Here is a 15,025-nt window from a genome sequence, read left to right as displayed (position 1 = left end):
GCCTACCAGCATCAGTCCATCAGCACAAAGCAGACATCACAATTTAATTGAATGCATTTCATAAATACATGTTCTCCTCTTATATTATAATATTGTTGGCTAATTTCATGGCTGTTTGCAATAAAAAAAGAAATGTTTCAGCCTACAAGGCGCATTTGTTATTATACAGTTACTTGCCTAAACGATAGAAGACATTCCTTCAAAATACCTCTTTTTAATGATTTTGTTGCCGTTTCGTGATTTCCGCTAAGAAATTTTTTTTCTTCAGGCTAATAGAACTTTAACGTCCCAGGTGTTGCGTAGCAACCCATTACTTGCTGACTTCAAGTTACAATGACTTTCTGCTACGTTAAATGACCGGACTTCTAGCGGAATGATATGAAAGATGTGAATTAGAAGCACAAAACCCGTTGCCAATGACAGCGGCTATTAGCTTTTCGAGGTGGTGAATATCAAGAAATTACAGACCTGCTAACGTTGGGGTGCCCCATTCAAATCAACAGAACTTTTTTTAACATTCTGAAGAGCCGTAAGAAATAAAGGCCTGCCCCTAATACAAGCCTGCCCCAAATACAGGCCGGTGCGCTGTGCAGCCTAAGTAAATAAAAGCCCCGGCCATTATTTGAGGATTTACGGTATCTCTTATCAGTATGTCACTAATTGCTCTCCATTCTTTTTCAGAGGCAGTTAACAAGAGTGGAGCAGGCTGTTGAGGTAAAAAGAACACATAGCCAAAGTGGCAAAAAACTGTGTAATTAATCTGAGAAAAAAAAGTGTTTCTCTTTTTACTATTGTACTTGGATCCACCATTAAATGTTTCATCAAACTAGCAAATTACATTTTCATCAAATTAAGCTTATAGTCATGAATCACTACAAAGTTGCTATAGTTGATATAACTTTTACCTCAACAATTTGGCAGCGAAATTTATGCTACTCCGATTTCACGGAGTTGGACATAGGGAACGCCTCCCCGACATTAACCGCTCTCTCCGAACCCTCTCCGAGCACCTCGGAGAGGCTGTCGTGCACCTACTAAATTTTTCTTACTTCCCGTACGAGATTCCCGTACGAGGTTTGTTGGAGAGGGCTCGGAGTAGCATAAATTAAGTGCTGCTGCTAATGTGTCCTTGTGCGTAATGTAATGTCCGGTGAGTATATTTAAGCAACTAAAGCTGGTCTTTATCCCCTCTTGGTGGCAGGCTGTAGTACAACACCTCTATGTATGACATCATGGGCCACTAATCTTCTCAAACGAAATTTAAACAATTGTCAGGGTTTTTGTTAAATCAATTTATCAATTACCCTTCCTAGATAAACCATGATGTGACCGTCTCTCACATGCAGAGGAATGTCATTTTGTTTTCACGTGAAGAGCACTCATGCTGATCTTGCTGCAATGCCCTTCAGCACCTTCTATTTATCTGAGAATATAAGAAACCTCAGGCTGTAGGTGGGGATGTTTTGGTAAAACTTTCCATGTTGCGTTTAAATCTAGCCTTATAAATCTGTCGCTTAAGATGCCAATGATGTGCTCAGTACAGTGAAGGCATTCTCCAGTAGACATTGATGTTGGTTTAATTCAATTTTATTTGACCTTTATGAATAGGTCGCCTATTGCTTGCTGGAGTGGCGCTGGCAGCTTTTACCCCTGATGATGATGGGGGAGGGCAGAAGGCAGACGAGGGGGGTAATCCGCATCACTAAAAATAAAAAAACACAACAGTGAAAAAAGACAGAAACAGTTTTCTTCACACTCTTTTCACTAAGTTACCAAGTGTCTCTTCTGTAGGAACCATTATGCAGGAAGACAGGTGTTAGGTAGAGGCTTAATAGACATTAAAGTGTGTGAGGGACTACTGAAAACCAACATGGGAGGGGAATGTTTGAAATATTATTCATTAATAAGATATTGGAGAGGTTGTGTGTACAGAGTGTTAAGCTGTGGCTGGTGTAAATTACCTTTTTGATGTAAAAAAAAAAGAATGTAGGCCATCCTCTCCCTGTCTTTGAGGATGGCCTCCTCAGCTCTCACTGAGACACAGTGGTCACTGTATGTGACTCACTGGCCTGGCTGTTCCTCACAGTCGGCCATGTATTGGCCTGCCATCGTCCAATCATAACGAACAGGGAGGTCAGACATACCTGCCTTTCTTTAACATTTACATACTCAATTTTCTCTCTCTGCATGTGTGTGTGTGTGTGTGTGTGTGTGTGTGTCTTACCGCTGGTGGTATCTGAGCCAATGTGGCTGAGAACATTATTCCTTAATGTCCCTTTCCTTCCTGAAAGGACAATTTGCAGTTTCTTATTAATACACGATGCAAACACTCCCCACTATTACACCAACTCCTACATAAGTAACTTGTACATTTAGAAAACACACACATTCACATAGCATTCATTCCCACAAGATCAAACAGCCTTTATGTTCTTATGCATGTCAATAATTTTCCACATTAAACAAACTGTCCACTGAGTGCCTGAGTCTCCCTCCCCATCTCTCACCAGGGTCTCTGTCCCGGTCTCTCCACCTATGCTGGACACTACTGAGCAAAGAGTCGAAGGATGAGCTTCATCTACACAGCAGCCAGCGCTCAAACTACTCAGTGTGACACTGTACTCAACCAGCATGTGTCACCTTTTTGATGTAAAAAAGTATGTAGGCCATCCTCTCCCTGTCTTTGAGGACGGCCTCCTCAGCTTTCACTGTGACAGAGTGGTCACTGTATGTGACCCACTGGCCTGGCTGTTCCTCACAGTCGGCTATATAGTGGCCTGCCATCGTCCAATCATAAGGAACAGGGAGGTCAGACATGCCTGCCTTTCTTAACATTTACATACTCTCTCTCTCTGCACATGTGTGTCTGTGTGTCTTACCGCTGGCGGTATCTGAGCCAATGTGGCTAAGGACATTTATTAAGGTATAATGTCCCTCTCCTTCCTGAAAGGACAATTTGAAGTTTCTAATTAATACATGATGCAAACACACACACTATTACACCTAAGTTACTTGTACATTTAGAAAACACACACATTCACATAGCATTCATTTCCACAAGATCAAACAGCCTTTATGCAGGCCAATAATTTGCCATGTCAACTCAGTGCCTGTGTCACCCTCCCCATCTCTCACCAGGGTCTCTGTCCCGGTCTCTCCATCTATGCTGGACACTACTGAGCAAAGAGTCGAAGGATGAGCTTCATCTACACAGCAGCCAGCGCTCAAACTACTCAGTGTGACACTGTACTCAACCAGCATGTGTCACCTTTTTGATGTAAAAAAGTATGTAGGCCATCCTCTCCCTGTCTTTGAGGACGGCCTCCTCAGCTTTCACTGTGACAGAGTGGTCACTGTATGTGACCCACTGGCCTGGCTGTTCCTCACAGTCGGCTATATAGTGGCCTGCCATCGTCCAATCATAAGGAACAGGGAGGTCAGACATGCCTGCCTTTCTTAACATTTACATACTCTCTCTCTCTGCACATGTGTGTCTGTGTGTCTTACCGCTGGCGGTATCTGAGCCAATGTGGCTAAGGACATTTATTAAGGTATAATGTCCCTCTCCTTCCTGAAAGGACAATTTGAAGTTTCTAATTAATACATGATGCAAACACACACACTATTACACCTAAGTTACTTGTACATTTAGAAAACACACACATTCACATAGCATTCATTTCCACAAGATCAAACAGCCTTTATGCAGGCCAATAATTTGCCATGTCAACTCAGTGCCTGTGTCTCCCTCCCTGTCTCTCACCAGGGTCTCTGTCCCTGTCTCTCCACCTATGCTGGACACTGCTGAGCAAAAAGTTGAAGGATGAGCTTCATCTACACAGCAGCCAGCGCTCAAACTACTCAATGTGTGTACTCAACTAGCATGTGTCACAGAATAATCAGAGACATGAAATGCTTGTCAAAAGGTATGAAAACTGCTAATACTTTGTCTATTCAGTGCTGCAAGTGTCAACTACTGAGGTTATAATGTGTCTACTGAGACCATGAAAGCTTTGATGAGCAGAATGGGACTGAAGTGAAATGACGTACCTCTGGTTGGAGGAGGCGTTCTAAGGACATCTTCAGTCCTGTTAAAACACAATAATTAGTGTCTTGGTGTTTCTGTGTGTGTGTGTGTGTGTGTACTCCTGTCTGTGTTTGCATGCGTGCGTCTACATTATATGCATTTTCACCTTTCCCCTAGTGTCCCCAGGTCCAGAATGGGGTCCAGTGTGACCGCCTGGTGTTGTTTGGCGAGGGTCAGGGGACAGAACCTCTTGAGGTGGAGGATCAACACCCTACAGATAGACACATAGGAAAGGGAACAGAAGGGGAGAAAACATGACATGAAAAAATTAATAAAGTTGGTGTGAAATCGTATTGGTTAATGAATGTGTAAAACCGCCTTAAGAGGTCTGGGTTAAACAGTGAAGGTTCTGATGAAGACCTAAGACGGTCGGAACTGTCCTGTATCAAAAAATAAACATTCATAAGGGAGTGACACAGTAACGGTTTCAGACTCACTGAGGCAGAGTGTGGAAATGACACCTCAAGGTTGACACCCGACCCTCACAGCACTCACACCGGAACTCCACATTTGATTCCTGTGGATACAAAAAACAAGTGTGAGGTGTGTGTGTGTGTGTGTGTGTGTGTGTGTGTGTGTGTGTGTGTGAGAGTTTGTTTGTAAGGCGTGTGTGGTAATACATACAGTGAAAAAGAGCTGGAGGCTGTCTCTTATGGATCCCTGTACAACCAGGTCGAGGGAGAGCATGGTGTTAACCTCATCCCTCGTGCTCTCAACTCCACAGCTGCTCAACATACACACACATTGCAGATAAGATGAGCAAAGTATCACTGAGGAACACAATTCTCTGGGAACTTGTATTTATGCGTCAGCTCTTTCTTTATAAACAGCACTGACCTCTGGCAAGTTCTTATATACCGGAGCTGGAAGGAGAGCAGAGTGTCCACTGGGCACTGGTAGGCCATGTCGCCCATGGCCAGTGCCTGGCCGATGACCCTTAGCCGCAGTAGACACTCTGAGAGGAACTCATGGGCGTCCTACTCATAAATGCAGATATAAAACACACAAACAGATGAATATCCATACATGTCACACAAGCATAATAATAAAAGAGGCAGCATTGCTCCTCAACCACAGCTGGCATAACCACACCATGATCCCGGGTTCGATAAACGAATAACTGTAGCGTGCACATATGTATGGTATGTGCATGTGTGTACATTGCTAAGTCATCGCTAGGTTCTCACGTTCTGCGAGTTCCCCTCAAACTCCTGGTTGTGCAGGGAGATTTGGTCCTTGAGCTCCAGTAGTACAGCTGCCTTCATGTCCATTTCAAAGGACCCTCTGAGGAGTACCAGTCCTACAAACGAACTACAAGAGGAAGATAAAGACACAGAGGTGAGGAGAGGGAGAGGGATAAATGGGGATAGAAAAGGTGGAAAAAGAGGAGAGTGAAGAAAAGAGGTAGGTGAGGTAAGTAAAGGACAGAGAGGAAGTGAGTCGTTTTTCATCCTACTCACCATCATGTTTAGGGCTATTTCACAAAGTGAGTTTTTGAGCAGGACGTGGAGCAGTCTGAATGTTGAATGTGTGATTGTGTGTGTGCAAGAGAGAGAAAGAAATGGAGAAAGAAAGAAAGAAAATAGAGAGAGAGAGCTGTTCCTACCCGAGCAGCAGTGCCTTTGGCTCCATCCTCCACACCTCCTCCTGCACCAGCAGCTGAGTGCAGAGAGGCTGCAGGTGGAGCAGACACTGCAGTGTGGCGTTCAGGTAGCAGGTATGCCCCAGGTTGGGCAGCCTGCAGGGAGAAGGAGATGAAGTCAGGTCACCCATGTTCAACTCGGCATGATAGAATGATAAAATCTCATGACTTATACTGTACATGTACTCAGTCAGTATGTCAAACAAACATGGCCAAAGATAGATGTGCATGTGTATGTAATGCATGGGCAAAGCTGTGGTGATGTGGTGGTCCAGGTGACGTACCCTCTGCACTTCAGCTGCTGAGGTTGGAGGAGGGCAACACTATTATCTGGGGCAGTTAATGCAGCAGAGGGGCTTCTGCCCCTTGATGATCTTCCCCTCTTGGCAACTTCTTGCCCCATCAGCTGGGTCACACAGCTGTGAAAAGACAGTTCAGCCAACTAAAATGTTGACATATTGTATCCTTGTGTGCAGTATCCTTAAGTGTGCAGTACTCTTAACCAGCACCAACCGTTCCAAGGAGCTGGAGGAGGGCCCAAGCACTGCAGGCACAAGGGACGAGTTGGTCTCCTCCTCTCCCTCGAGGTCCTCCATTTTAACAGGGTCCTCATGGAGGATGGCCTTGATCACCTTAGTCTTCAATGAGTGAGTGTGTGCGAGTAGAGAGTAGAGATGTATTTTGTTTTAGCAATAAGTAATTATTTCAAGACCAGTTACCAGCTGACTCCTGTCACCATAACAATTGTAAAGAAATAATGCAATGGAATTCCGCAATATAACAAATAATAATAATTATAATAATGTGATGAAAATGTGATGTACTATATTATTATAACTGCAACTAGATGAGTCTTAACTCGAGCCAGAACATGCCGTTTTTGCAGACATAAGCTCAGTAAGCTCAATAAGCATCACATCAGTAGAATCAAACTAAAAGCACCATCATCCCAGAGACAGGCAACAGCATGCCTGAAATACAAGTCTTATTAAAAATGTTCTGATGACTTCACGCTCAGGACTAGTAACTGGGAACAGGGGCTTAGCTAGAGTGAGGTTTTGCAGTGGAAAAGACAACAGAACAACAGTCTACCTCCTCCTTCTCGGTCTCTTGAAGGGCATTTGGACTAGGTGTGATCGGAATGGCCGAGACCTCTGAGGGGATGTGAGGGGTGACCTCTGACCCTGTTGTCTGGGGCTCCCGTACAGAGCCCTCTGCCACAAGGGCTTGTTCCTTTTTCAGGAACTTCCTCAGCCTCCTGAGGATCGGGCGGACCCTGTGTGAGATATCAGAGAGGGGATTGGATGGGATAGGAGGCAGCAGTTAACAAGCGTGTACTCAGGTAGACAGCACTAGCTAGAATAAACAGAACCGTAATTTGGCCTGTTAACCTCACTTATTTTAGAAATATGGTCATACTAGATTGTATGGCCATATTATTAACTTTACGCTAAGCCTTACACTGGTTACTGTCCCTTGTGTAGCCTTATATACATGACAGTACCTCTGAGGTCTGGGAATCGCCACCTCTGGCACTGGCTCTGGACGGACTTTCTTGCGCTGGAATACATCAATACATCAATCAATGTAATTCATTTTAGCTCACTTACATATTTTTATGCTCATATTTATAGTAATATTCCTATGCATATTGTTCATATTATTACCTTCCTAAAGGGGAAACAAGGGCAACACAACATTTCGCTCGCTCGTAGCTCCAATAACAATTAACTCGATTGATCCTTGGCTACTAATGAAAACAATTCCAATTATGGTCCCCTTTTATACTCACCATTGCGTCACATATGACATAACAATGGCCGCAGTGTCCCCAGATAGACGGTTGCATCAACGTCATAAAGTATGGTTTACTGGTGCGTATCAGAGTTGCTTCATCAACATTTTATTTTATATTCAATAGCTAACTTCCCAGCATTTCCTAATAATTAAGTCAACCATCTCCATCTATCAACCTTAGCACAAAACCTAAACTGAAATTGAGAAACTGTGTGAACGTTACCTGTGGATACAACTTGCTAGAATGTAAATGGTTCTTCTCGTGTTCATGTCGCAGAAAAACATTTTATAACCTACTTTTAAAATGCAAGTACATAAAGTGCATGTTCATGTCATATGACTCATATGATATGAGAATGAAAATCGTGAAAAAGATCCTAAACCAACTTGTGTTTAATTAAGTAACATAGGCGCCACCAGGTTCTCCTGCACACCAGACGTGGGAAAATTAGTTTGCATTTTGTAATTAATGAGACACAATGCACAACGATCACCAAAAACAGACATTATCGAGGCCACAGGCTCAACGGTTTGGTCAAATGTCGTCACAATTTAACAACAGATACCTTTCAGGTCCATTTGGCACTGTATAGTCTGTATGGTGCAATGTCCTGTGTACAAAACGCTCGACATTCACACAACTAATATCCCAATTATGTTGAATACGGTAAAGAGATACTCAGGGTTAACACAAATTAGCTTTGCTTTTCTTCTGTATGCTGGGAAGGCTGCAGGGATAGAAATTATATTTCCTTCCACCAGCCACTCATTATTCATCACCCACTATTTTGTAATTGCACTTTTGTGTAACCAACTTTTGTATAACGTTTGTCTCGCTTAAAAAAACAACACACACTTCAAATGCACAGAAACAGAACTTTAACTGTCTTCTTGAACAAACGCGGAACTTTAACAATTACCCCCAACCATCACTTGAAAATCCCTCCTCATGTCAAATTATGTTTTTTCGCCGATATACCTTGTATGCTGCAGATCACCTCATGGCATCTGGAGGGTTCGTGGTCCTTGATAGTCTCCATCAGTGGGCCCAAAACACTAGCTGATAAGCCTCTCCTCATCGAAAACTAGCCAGTCGCACAATTGTCCAAGGTCGGCTCTTCTTCACTTGTCATTGGGGGGGGGATCACCTTTTAACCTTTGATTCGTGAACTCGAGTGGTCTCCTGAGCACGCCGGAACGATTCCACTGCCTAAATTATGTTTAAGAAACAAGGACAGTCTGTGAAGTCGCAGGAAACCCGTTTTGTGGATGCAGAGAAGGGGTATCCTAAAAAGACACGACTTGCTCCTGCAAAAGATCCATACGGCTAATGGCTGTGTCTAAAAGTGATGGATACAAATGGTAAAAACCACAATGTACGGTCAGTGGGGGCTCGTTAAGCTGGGTTTGCTCCCCTCCTCTCTGGTATTTACCGTACTCCTCTGCATACAATAATGCCACTTCAAGTTATATTCCTTCAACACGGCAAACTTCTCTTTGCAGATGAAGCAGGCGCCATTGCGCCTGAACTCAACAAAACAATAATCCATCTCCCACTTCTCCTGGAATTGTCTGTGCTGATCATCTACCTTTCTTTTGGCTTTCGACAAGGACATTTTGACCGCTCAACAAAAGATGACGCTAGCTTGTCACATGTCAATCAGTCTGTGATTAGCCACATTGACACCTGTGAATTGGCCACTTAGCTTTCCAATACAGTGGCAACATCGCGACCAAGTGACCGGGAGGGAGAACTGCGACTCGCTTGCATGAATAGAAAGCACTGCACACCAGCAGCTCCGCCTCAGCCGTGCGCAGTGTGTTTTTACAAGAAAGCGAGGTTGCAAGTCAGGGTTCACTAACTTAATATCAAGTGGCAGGCTGCATTAAATCGATTGGGGGGGGGGGGGGGGCGTCTGGCCTGCGTAGTACATCGGTTAGCAAGCTGGCTAGTTTATCAGAATCAATTGTGGTTTTGTTGATGTTTAAAGATTTGTTCCTGAGTTAAAGACACTACTCCTCACTTTGATTTTCTATCCCCAGAAGCCAAATGGAGGAATGTAAACAAGATGCTATAAGTGACCTGTCCACCCAGAGTCAACATAAGGGATTTGAAGCACATATTCCAGGTTTGATGCAGACATTTAATGCAGTGATGTTTCTATGGTCATATTAGGTAATATACACTACTATCCAAAACAATGGAATTACTCTGAAAAGTACTTGCTTTTTAAATAAATAAAATGAATCAGTTAAAATAACCTAAGATTGACCATGATTATTTTTATAGTTATATAGTTTGATAATTAGGCCTGCTATGGCATGTTTATGACATTGGTATGACAGCTTGACATTAACCAAGACAACATAACCTGACATACCAAACATTCAAATAAAATTACCAATTGAAAAATGACCAAATTAGTCTTAATAACAACAGTCATGTTCATGACAGGTGTCATGTTATGGTTATGAAGTGTTACTGATTGTTCTGTGAAATTAAAGTTATTACATGCAATAAATTGGCAAGTTACCTCATCCCAAGGTGTGCACCACACCCTTCACAGAATAGTGCAAACTGGTGGTAACAGGAGATAAAGAGAGGCAGGAGGCACAAATCTGCAGGTGGATAAAAACATCAGATTCGTTCTGATTGAGGCAGAACATTGCTGCCTCAATCAGAAATCATTATTTCGAACCTTATCACTGTCTTCACAATATTTTCTTTTCATTTTGCACATTATTTGATGGATACAAATAAATACATTCCTGGGAAATGTGTAATTTTCTGGGTGATCGCAAACTTTTGAATGGTAGTGTATAATTCATTTTTTTATAATATTGACCTATTTTTTAATCCACTGTAAAAATTTGCAATCTATTAGGGAGGGAGTGGAAGATTAGGTACGTAGTTTTTAGTTCACATGAAAGGAGAAAACTGCACACAAGAGAACAGCCAGCGATGGCTTGCTCTTGGGAGGTTAGCCTATAATCAGTTAGAGAAGGGCAGGCTGATCTTTTTTGAAGAAGACCTTACTGGCATTGATGTCAGAGAAGCTTTACACGTTGGCATTTTCGCCCAGGTATTTAGAGGAGGATCAGTACTTTACCAGGAAAAGAGGATACAGTTCATGTACAACAAATATATATAAGGGATAAAGTAGGCTGCTGTGAGTTAATAATTAATATTTTGGATTGACAAGCGTTCAGATAATGTATGAATTGATCCTAAATGTACTGAGTGTAGTAGTAGTAGTAGTAGTCCTTTATTGTAACAGCACAAGTACACAAGTACACAAGTACCAGCAACATAGCCTAGTAAACCAGCGAAAATGGCAATCCACCCGTCCATACATATACACATACATCTGACAAGGGGGTAGACAGGACAGGAAGACAAGGTTGAGGGAAGAATTGCAGCATAACATGAGGAAAGGGAGGAGAGAAAAAAAGGCGACCCCCAGACTATGCTCCTAGAGGAGTACAGTGTGGGAACAGGAAAAAAACACCTCAGCACATAAGCACATACATTTTACAACATGACAGAACTCAAGACTTGCAACGGGGAGGGGGGTGGGGGGATGGAGGTAAGCCAGCGCAAACAAGCAGCCATCCAGTTCTGCAGCCATGGTAGGCGCTAGACATAGACTCGCCTGTCACACTGGGGGTACGAAGCAGGCAAAGGCGTGGGATGGGGGTCGTGGGGTGGTGAATGCATATCTGTAAAATGTACGGTGTGGTTATTTTTTAATTTTTTTAAATGTGGTCATAGGCTCCACTGTCCTTCCCATGTAAGGGCTCAGTCCTTTTTTTCCATTCCTTTATTCATCTTTATTGTTCTGCAACATTAATAACATATGGTCATGGGTTACATAACGCTCCACTGTCTGTATGAATGTTCTGCACTGGTCATGCAGTAGTCTTTAATCTCATTACTCTCTCCCAGGGTCCAGCTGACATGTTGTACTTTAGATGCAACTGTAGTTTTTATCTCTAACCTCGCCCATTCAGCAGCCTGTTCCTACAGTATTCTTAAAACTGAAAAAAATCCAATACCAGCTACGGTGGTAATCAGATGTAAATGTATACCATAATAACATGTGAGGGTTAGGTACCTGGCATTCTGTTATTATATGCTGTCTCACTTTTTCACAGTGGCCTTTTAATATTTTAAGGACACTGATATATTCAGTGTAATAGAATATGTTATACTGAGAATCATTAAGTAATAGAACATGACTTAATATTTGTACCACTGACATGGTTGGTGCACGCATGGCATCAGGTAGTATTTAAAAAAAAAATAATAATAATTCAGAACCCTGTGACTGAAACACCAGCTTTAATTACATAATGTGCCTTTATGGCACTGACCATTGTTGACAGTAAGCTCTGAGTAGGGCGTACACCTGCTTTAAATGTAGGTAAGGTGATCCTGTCTGGACCTGTATGATCCTGTACGTCATTAAACTGCCTAAACTACTTGTTGAAACCAGCTTCAATTCAAATTAAAACTCATTTATATAAAATGTTGAAATTCAGTGAGTTTGTCACAGACTCAGACTCCAGAAACAGATTTACAGCAAGAGAAGTGTATTTAATGTTTCCTCAACGTCACTCAGGCAGGTTCAATCACAAACAAAGGAATTTAACAGAAGCAATATCAATTAGTCTCAGTCCAATATCCAAAGGAGAAAAGCACAGAGGTACAGAAGGGCTTAGATGAAAAAAAAAAAAGCACAAATGTGGAACCACTGGGAAGTCCGTCAGAGCGCACACGAGCAGAGTCTTTACGTCCAGTATTGACGAGGCCAGACACAGACTGGAGAGTGGGGAAGGGTTTTGTATTACAGATAATGAGCAGGTGATTGCAGACAGGTGAGGGGAGCTAATAGACTGGGGATCGGGAGTGATGATACCATGTGAGTGGGGAACGAGGAGGTGTGGCCTAGGGAGAGTCGGGTGCTGGTGTGACATGAGGGGGCGTGGCCGAGGGAGAGCCCAGTGCCGGTGTGACAGTTTTAGTCAGTACCTCACGACAATTTTTGACTGAGATAGATCAATGAAAGGCTTGCAGTGTGAGAAATGGGATTATTTAAAATTATTGCTGCACAATGACACTTTGGTATACTCTCCCCAGGCTGGGACAGAGAGATAGAGAGAGAGAGAGAGAAAGAGAGAGAGAGAGAGAGAGAGAGAGAGAGAGAGAGAGAGAGAGTGTGTGTAAAAGAGAAACAGAGAAACAGAACCCTGTGACTGAAACACCAGCTTTAAATACATGATGTGCCTTAAAGGCACAGCCCCCCAGGTAGCATGTGCAGCGAGTCACTGATATTTTATATACAAGTAAACAAAATTCTACAAAGTATGTAGAGAGTGTGAAAGAGAATGAGAAGGAGACAGACAGAACCCTGTGACTGAAACCCCAAGTGGTTGCGTTAATTACATGATGTGCCTTAAAGGCACAGACCCCCAGGTAGCAGGTGCAGACAATGGCTTATATTTTATATTCACAACATTATATTCAACAACATTCCCCTAAAGCAGTGGTCCCCAACCACCGGGCCGCGGCCCGATACCGGTCCGTGAGGCATTTCCTACCGGGCCGCAAAGAAAGAATAAATAATTTATATAATTTCCGTTGTATTAATTATTAGAGTCTGAAAGGTGTTTTATTTTGAAAAACGATCGGATTTTCCCCGACGGAACATTCGCCTGGGTTAAGACACGTCAAGACGCTTGTCTCGGTCACGTGATACGTTACTCAAAAAATAAACCAGCAAACTAGCGAAAATTAGTAAGAAACAAACGTCCTTGGAGAGCTTCTTTGCGAAGGGGAAAAGGCCTGAAGAGACGTGTGCACCATCCACAGACTCCACAGCAACGCAAAATCAACTTCAGACTGATCAAAATCATGTCAAAGCGGACCTAACTTCACCAGTGCAGAGGTGGAGGTATACTGTTGCAGAATGTAGATGTGTCCATTCTATTCCAATATGGCTATATCCACGCGATTGAGTTTAATGCTTATTTATTTATTCAGTTACATTTGCAGTGTTCGTGTAGTGCTTTTTTAGAACATTACGATGCCTCTTAGAATCATGAATTTAAATGTGAAACGTAATTGTTAATGATTAAAATATTCTCATATTTTTTATTTTTATAATTGTTTAAGGATGTCTGTAGAATTGACATGAACGCAATCGCCACGGTTTCTCACAAATTAAGCCCTTAAGAACTTTTTTTCTCCGTCTGTGACATTGCGCGCCCCCCGCCCCCCACTTTGAGAACCACTGCTTTATAGGATAAAGTACAAGTCAGTACTGTGGTGTATTAATAACGAGACGGTCGTATTACACACGTTGATATTTACTGAGAACTGTAACTCAACACAGCATCCATTAAGGCAGGTAACGTTCAACTAACGTATACATGAGCTTGCGCAGTGCGCATCAATCACTAAAGTGATATGATCCAATCAGTACATCACAAGTACAATGGTGAGTTGTATTTTTCATGCACTTAACATTCGTTTTTATGCCGGTCGCGTTATTTTATTTTTGCTGTATTTATCTGCCGGTCCGTGAAAATAATGCCTACATTAAACCGGTCCGTGGTGCAAAAAAGGTTGGGGACCCCTGCCCTAAAGCATTTCACAGTAAATTTCCATGATCTTTACTTTCCGTTGTTGCCAGTAAGCTCTGAGAAGGGCGTACACCTGCTTTAAATGTAGGTAAGGTGATCCTGTATGGCTACATTCTTTGTGTTGTACGTCATTAAACTGCCTAAACTGCATGTTGAAACCAGCTTCTCATGACAGAGACTTTGCACGTTGTTTCAATCGGGTGCTGTTCACAGAAGGCGGAGAAAAAGCTAACTGATGTCTTTAAGGAAAACATGGTGAGTAACACAAAATATATACAGGAGTCTCTAGTGGGGGTAATGCTGAAGTAATGATGTCTGCAATAGTCTCATTTTCTGTTGATGTCCATGATGTTTCTGAAGAGGATAATAGTTAAATGTACTCTTCATTGCATGTGAAGAGAGAATTAACCTATGCTTGGTGAAATAATGTGCCCCATTTGCTGAATGTTCTTAGAGTAAAATGTGTAACTGTCAGGATTGTGCCTTGTCTTTGTCCTGTGCTTTTACTTTGTATCTCTTCCATCTCTTATGTTACTTCCTGTCTGGATTGTTTACTTCCTGTGTCTAGTCCTTTGTGCTTCCCTGTTCTTGCCATGTGCTCCAGTGGTTATCCTTGCCAGGTGTTCCTGTTTCTTTGTACCTGTGTCTCCACCCCTCACCTGTTCCCAATTATTAGTCTGTTTGTTAGCCTGATTTGTTTCTCCTGCCTCTTGTTTGTTCCCTTCAAATGATCTGTTTCCCCCTCTGCTATTTAAGTTAAATCTGTCCTTTCTCCCCTGTTGGTTCGTAATGTTTAATGTCCGATAAGAGGTTCAGAGTTCTGTTTATCTGTGTATGCCCGTGTTACTGCTCTG

The 15,025-nt window shown here is 42.5% G+C and overlaps 1 protein-coding gene and 1 long non-coding RNA gene across 2 annotated transcripts; both read right to left on the bottom strand.

Moving 5' to 3' along the window:
- Positions 1 to 4,210: 4,210 nt before the first annotated feature.
- On the bottom strand, positions 4,211 to 4,741 carry LOC122129047. The gene is made up of 3 exons (XR_006151728.1): positions 4,712 to 4,741; positions 4,525 to 4,604; positions 4,211 to 4,298 (listed from the first exon to the last, which is right to left on the bottom strand). It is a non-coding gene; the product is annotated as an uncharacterized LOC122129047 (long non-coding RNA).
- A 113-nt stretch (positions 4,742 to 4,854) lies between these two features.
- Positions 4,855 to 9,142, bottom strand: LOC105904537 (ubiquitin carboxyl-terminal hydrolase 37-like). Its single transcript, XM_042704065.1, has 8 exons — positions 8,960 to 9,142; positions 7,234 to 7,289; positions 6,822 to 7,005; positions 6,243 to 6,367; positions 6,014 to 6,148; positions 5,694 to 5,825; positions 5,275 to 5,398; positions 4,855 to 5,064 (listed from the first exon to the last, which is right to left on the bottom strand). The coding sequence occupies exons 1-8, from the start codon at positions 9,140 to 9,142 to the stop codon at positions 4,855 to 4,857; spliced, it is 1,149 nt and encodes a 382-aa protein (XP_042559999.1).
- Positions 9,143 to 15,025: the final 5,883 nt, after the last annotated feature.

The sequence above is a fragment of the Clupea harengus genome, unplaced genomic scaffold, assembly GCF_900700415.2.
Source record: "Clupea harengus unplaced genomic scaffold, Ch_v2.0.2, whole genome shotgun sequence".
NCBI lineage: Eukaryota > Metazoa > Chordata > Actinopteri > Clupeiformes > Clupeidae > Clupea > Clupea harengus.
Note: the sequence above shows the minus strand (reverse complement) of the source record. Positions and strands in the feature narration are given on the sequence as shown.

Excerpts from the sequence above, each read along its gene's own strand:
- LOC105904537 (XM_042704065.1), bottom strand. The coding sequence starts at position 9,142 with ATGTCCTTGTCGAAAGCCAAAAGAAAGGTAGATGATCAGCACAGACAA. Across the intron at positions 7,290-8,959 it reads ATTGTATGCAGAGGAGTACG|CGCAAGAAAGTCCGTCCAGA; the intron begins GTAAATACCAGA and ends GATGTATTCCAG. Across the intron at positions 5,399-5,693 it reads CCAAAGGCACTGCTGCTCGG|TTCGTTTGTAGGACTGGTAC; the intron begins GTAGGAACAGCT and ends TTCCTCTTGTAG.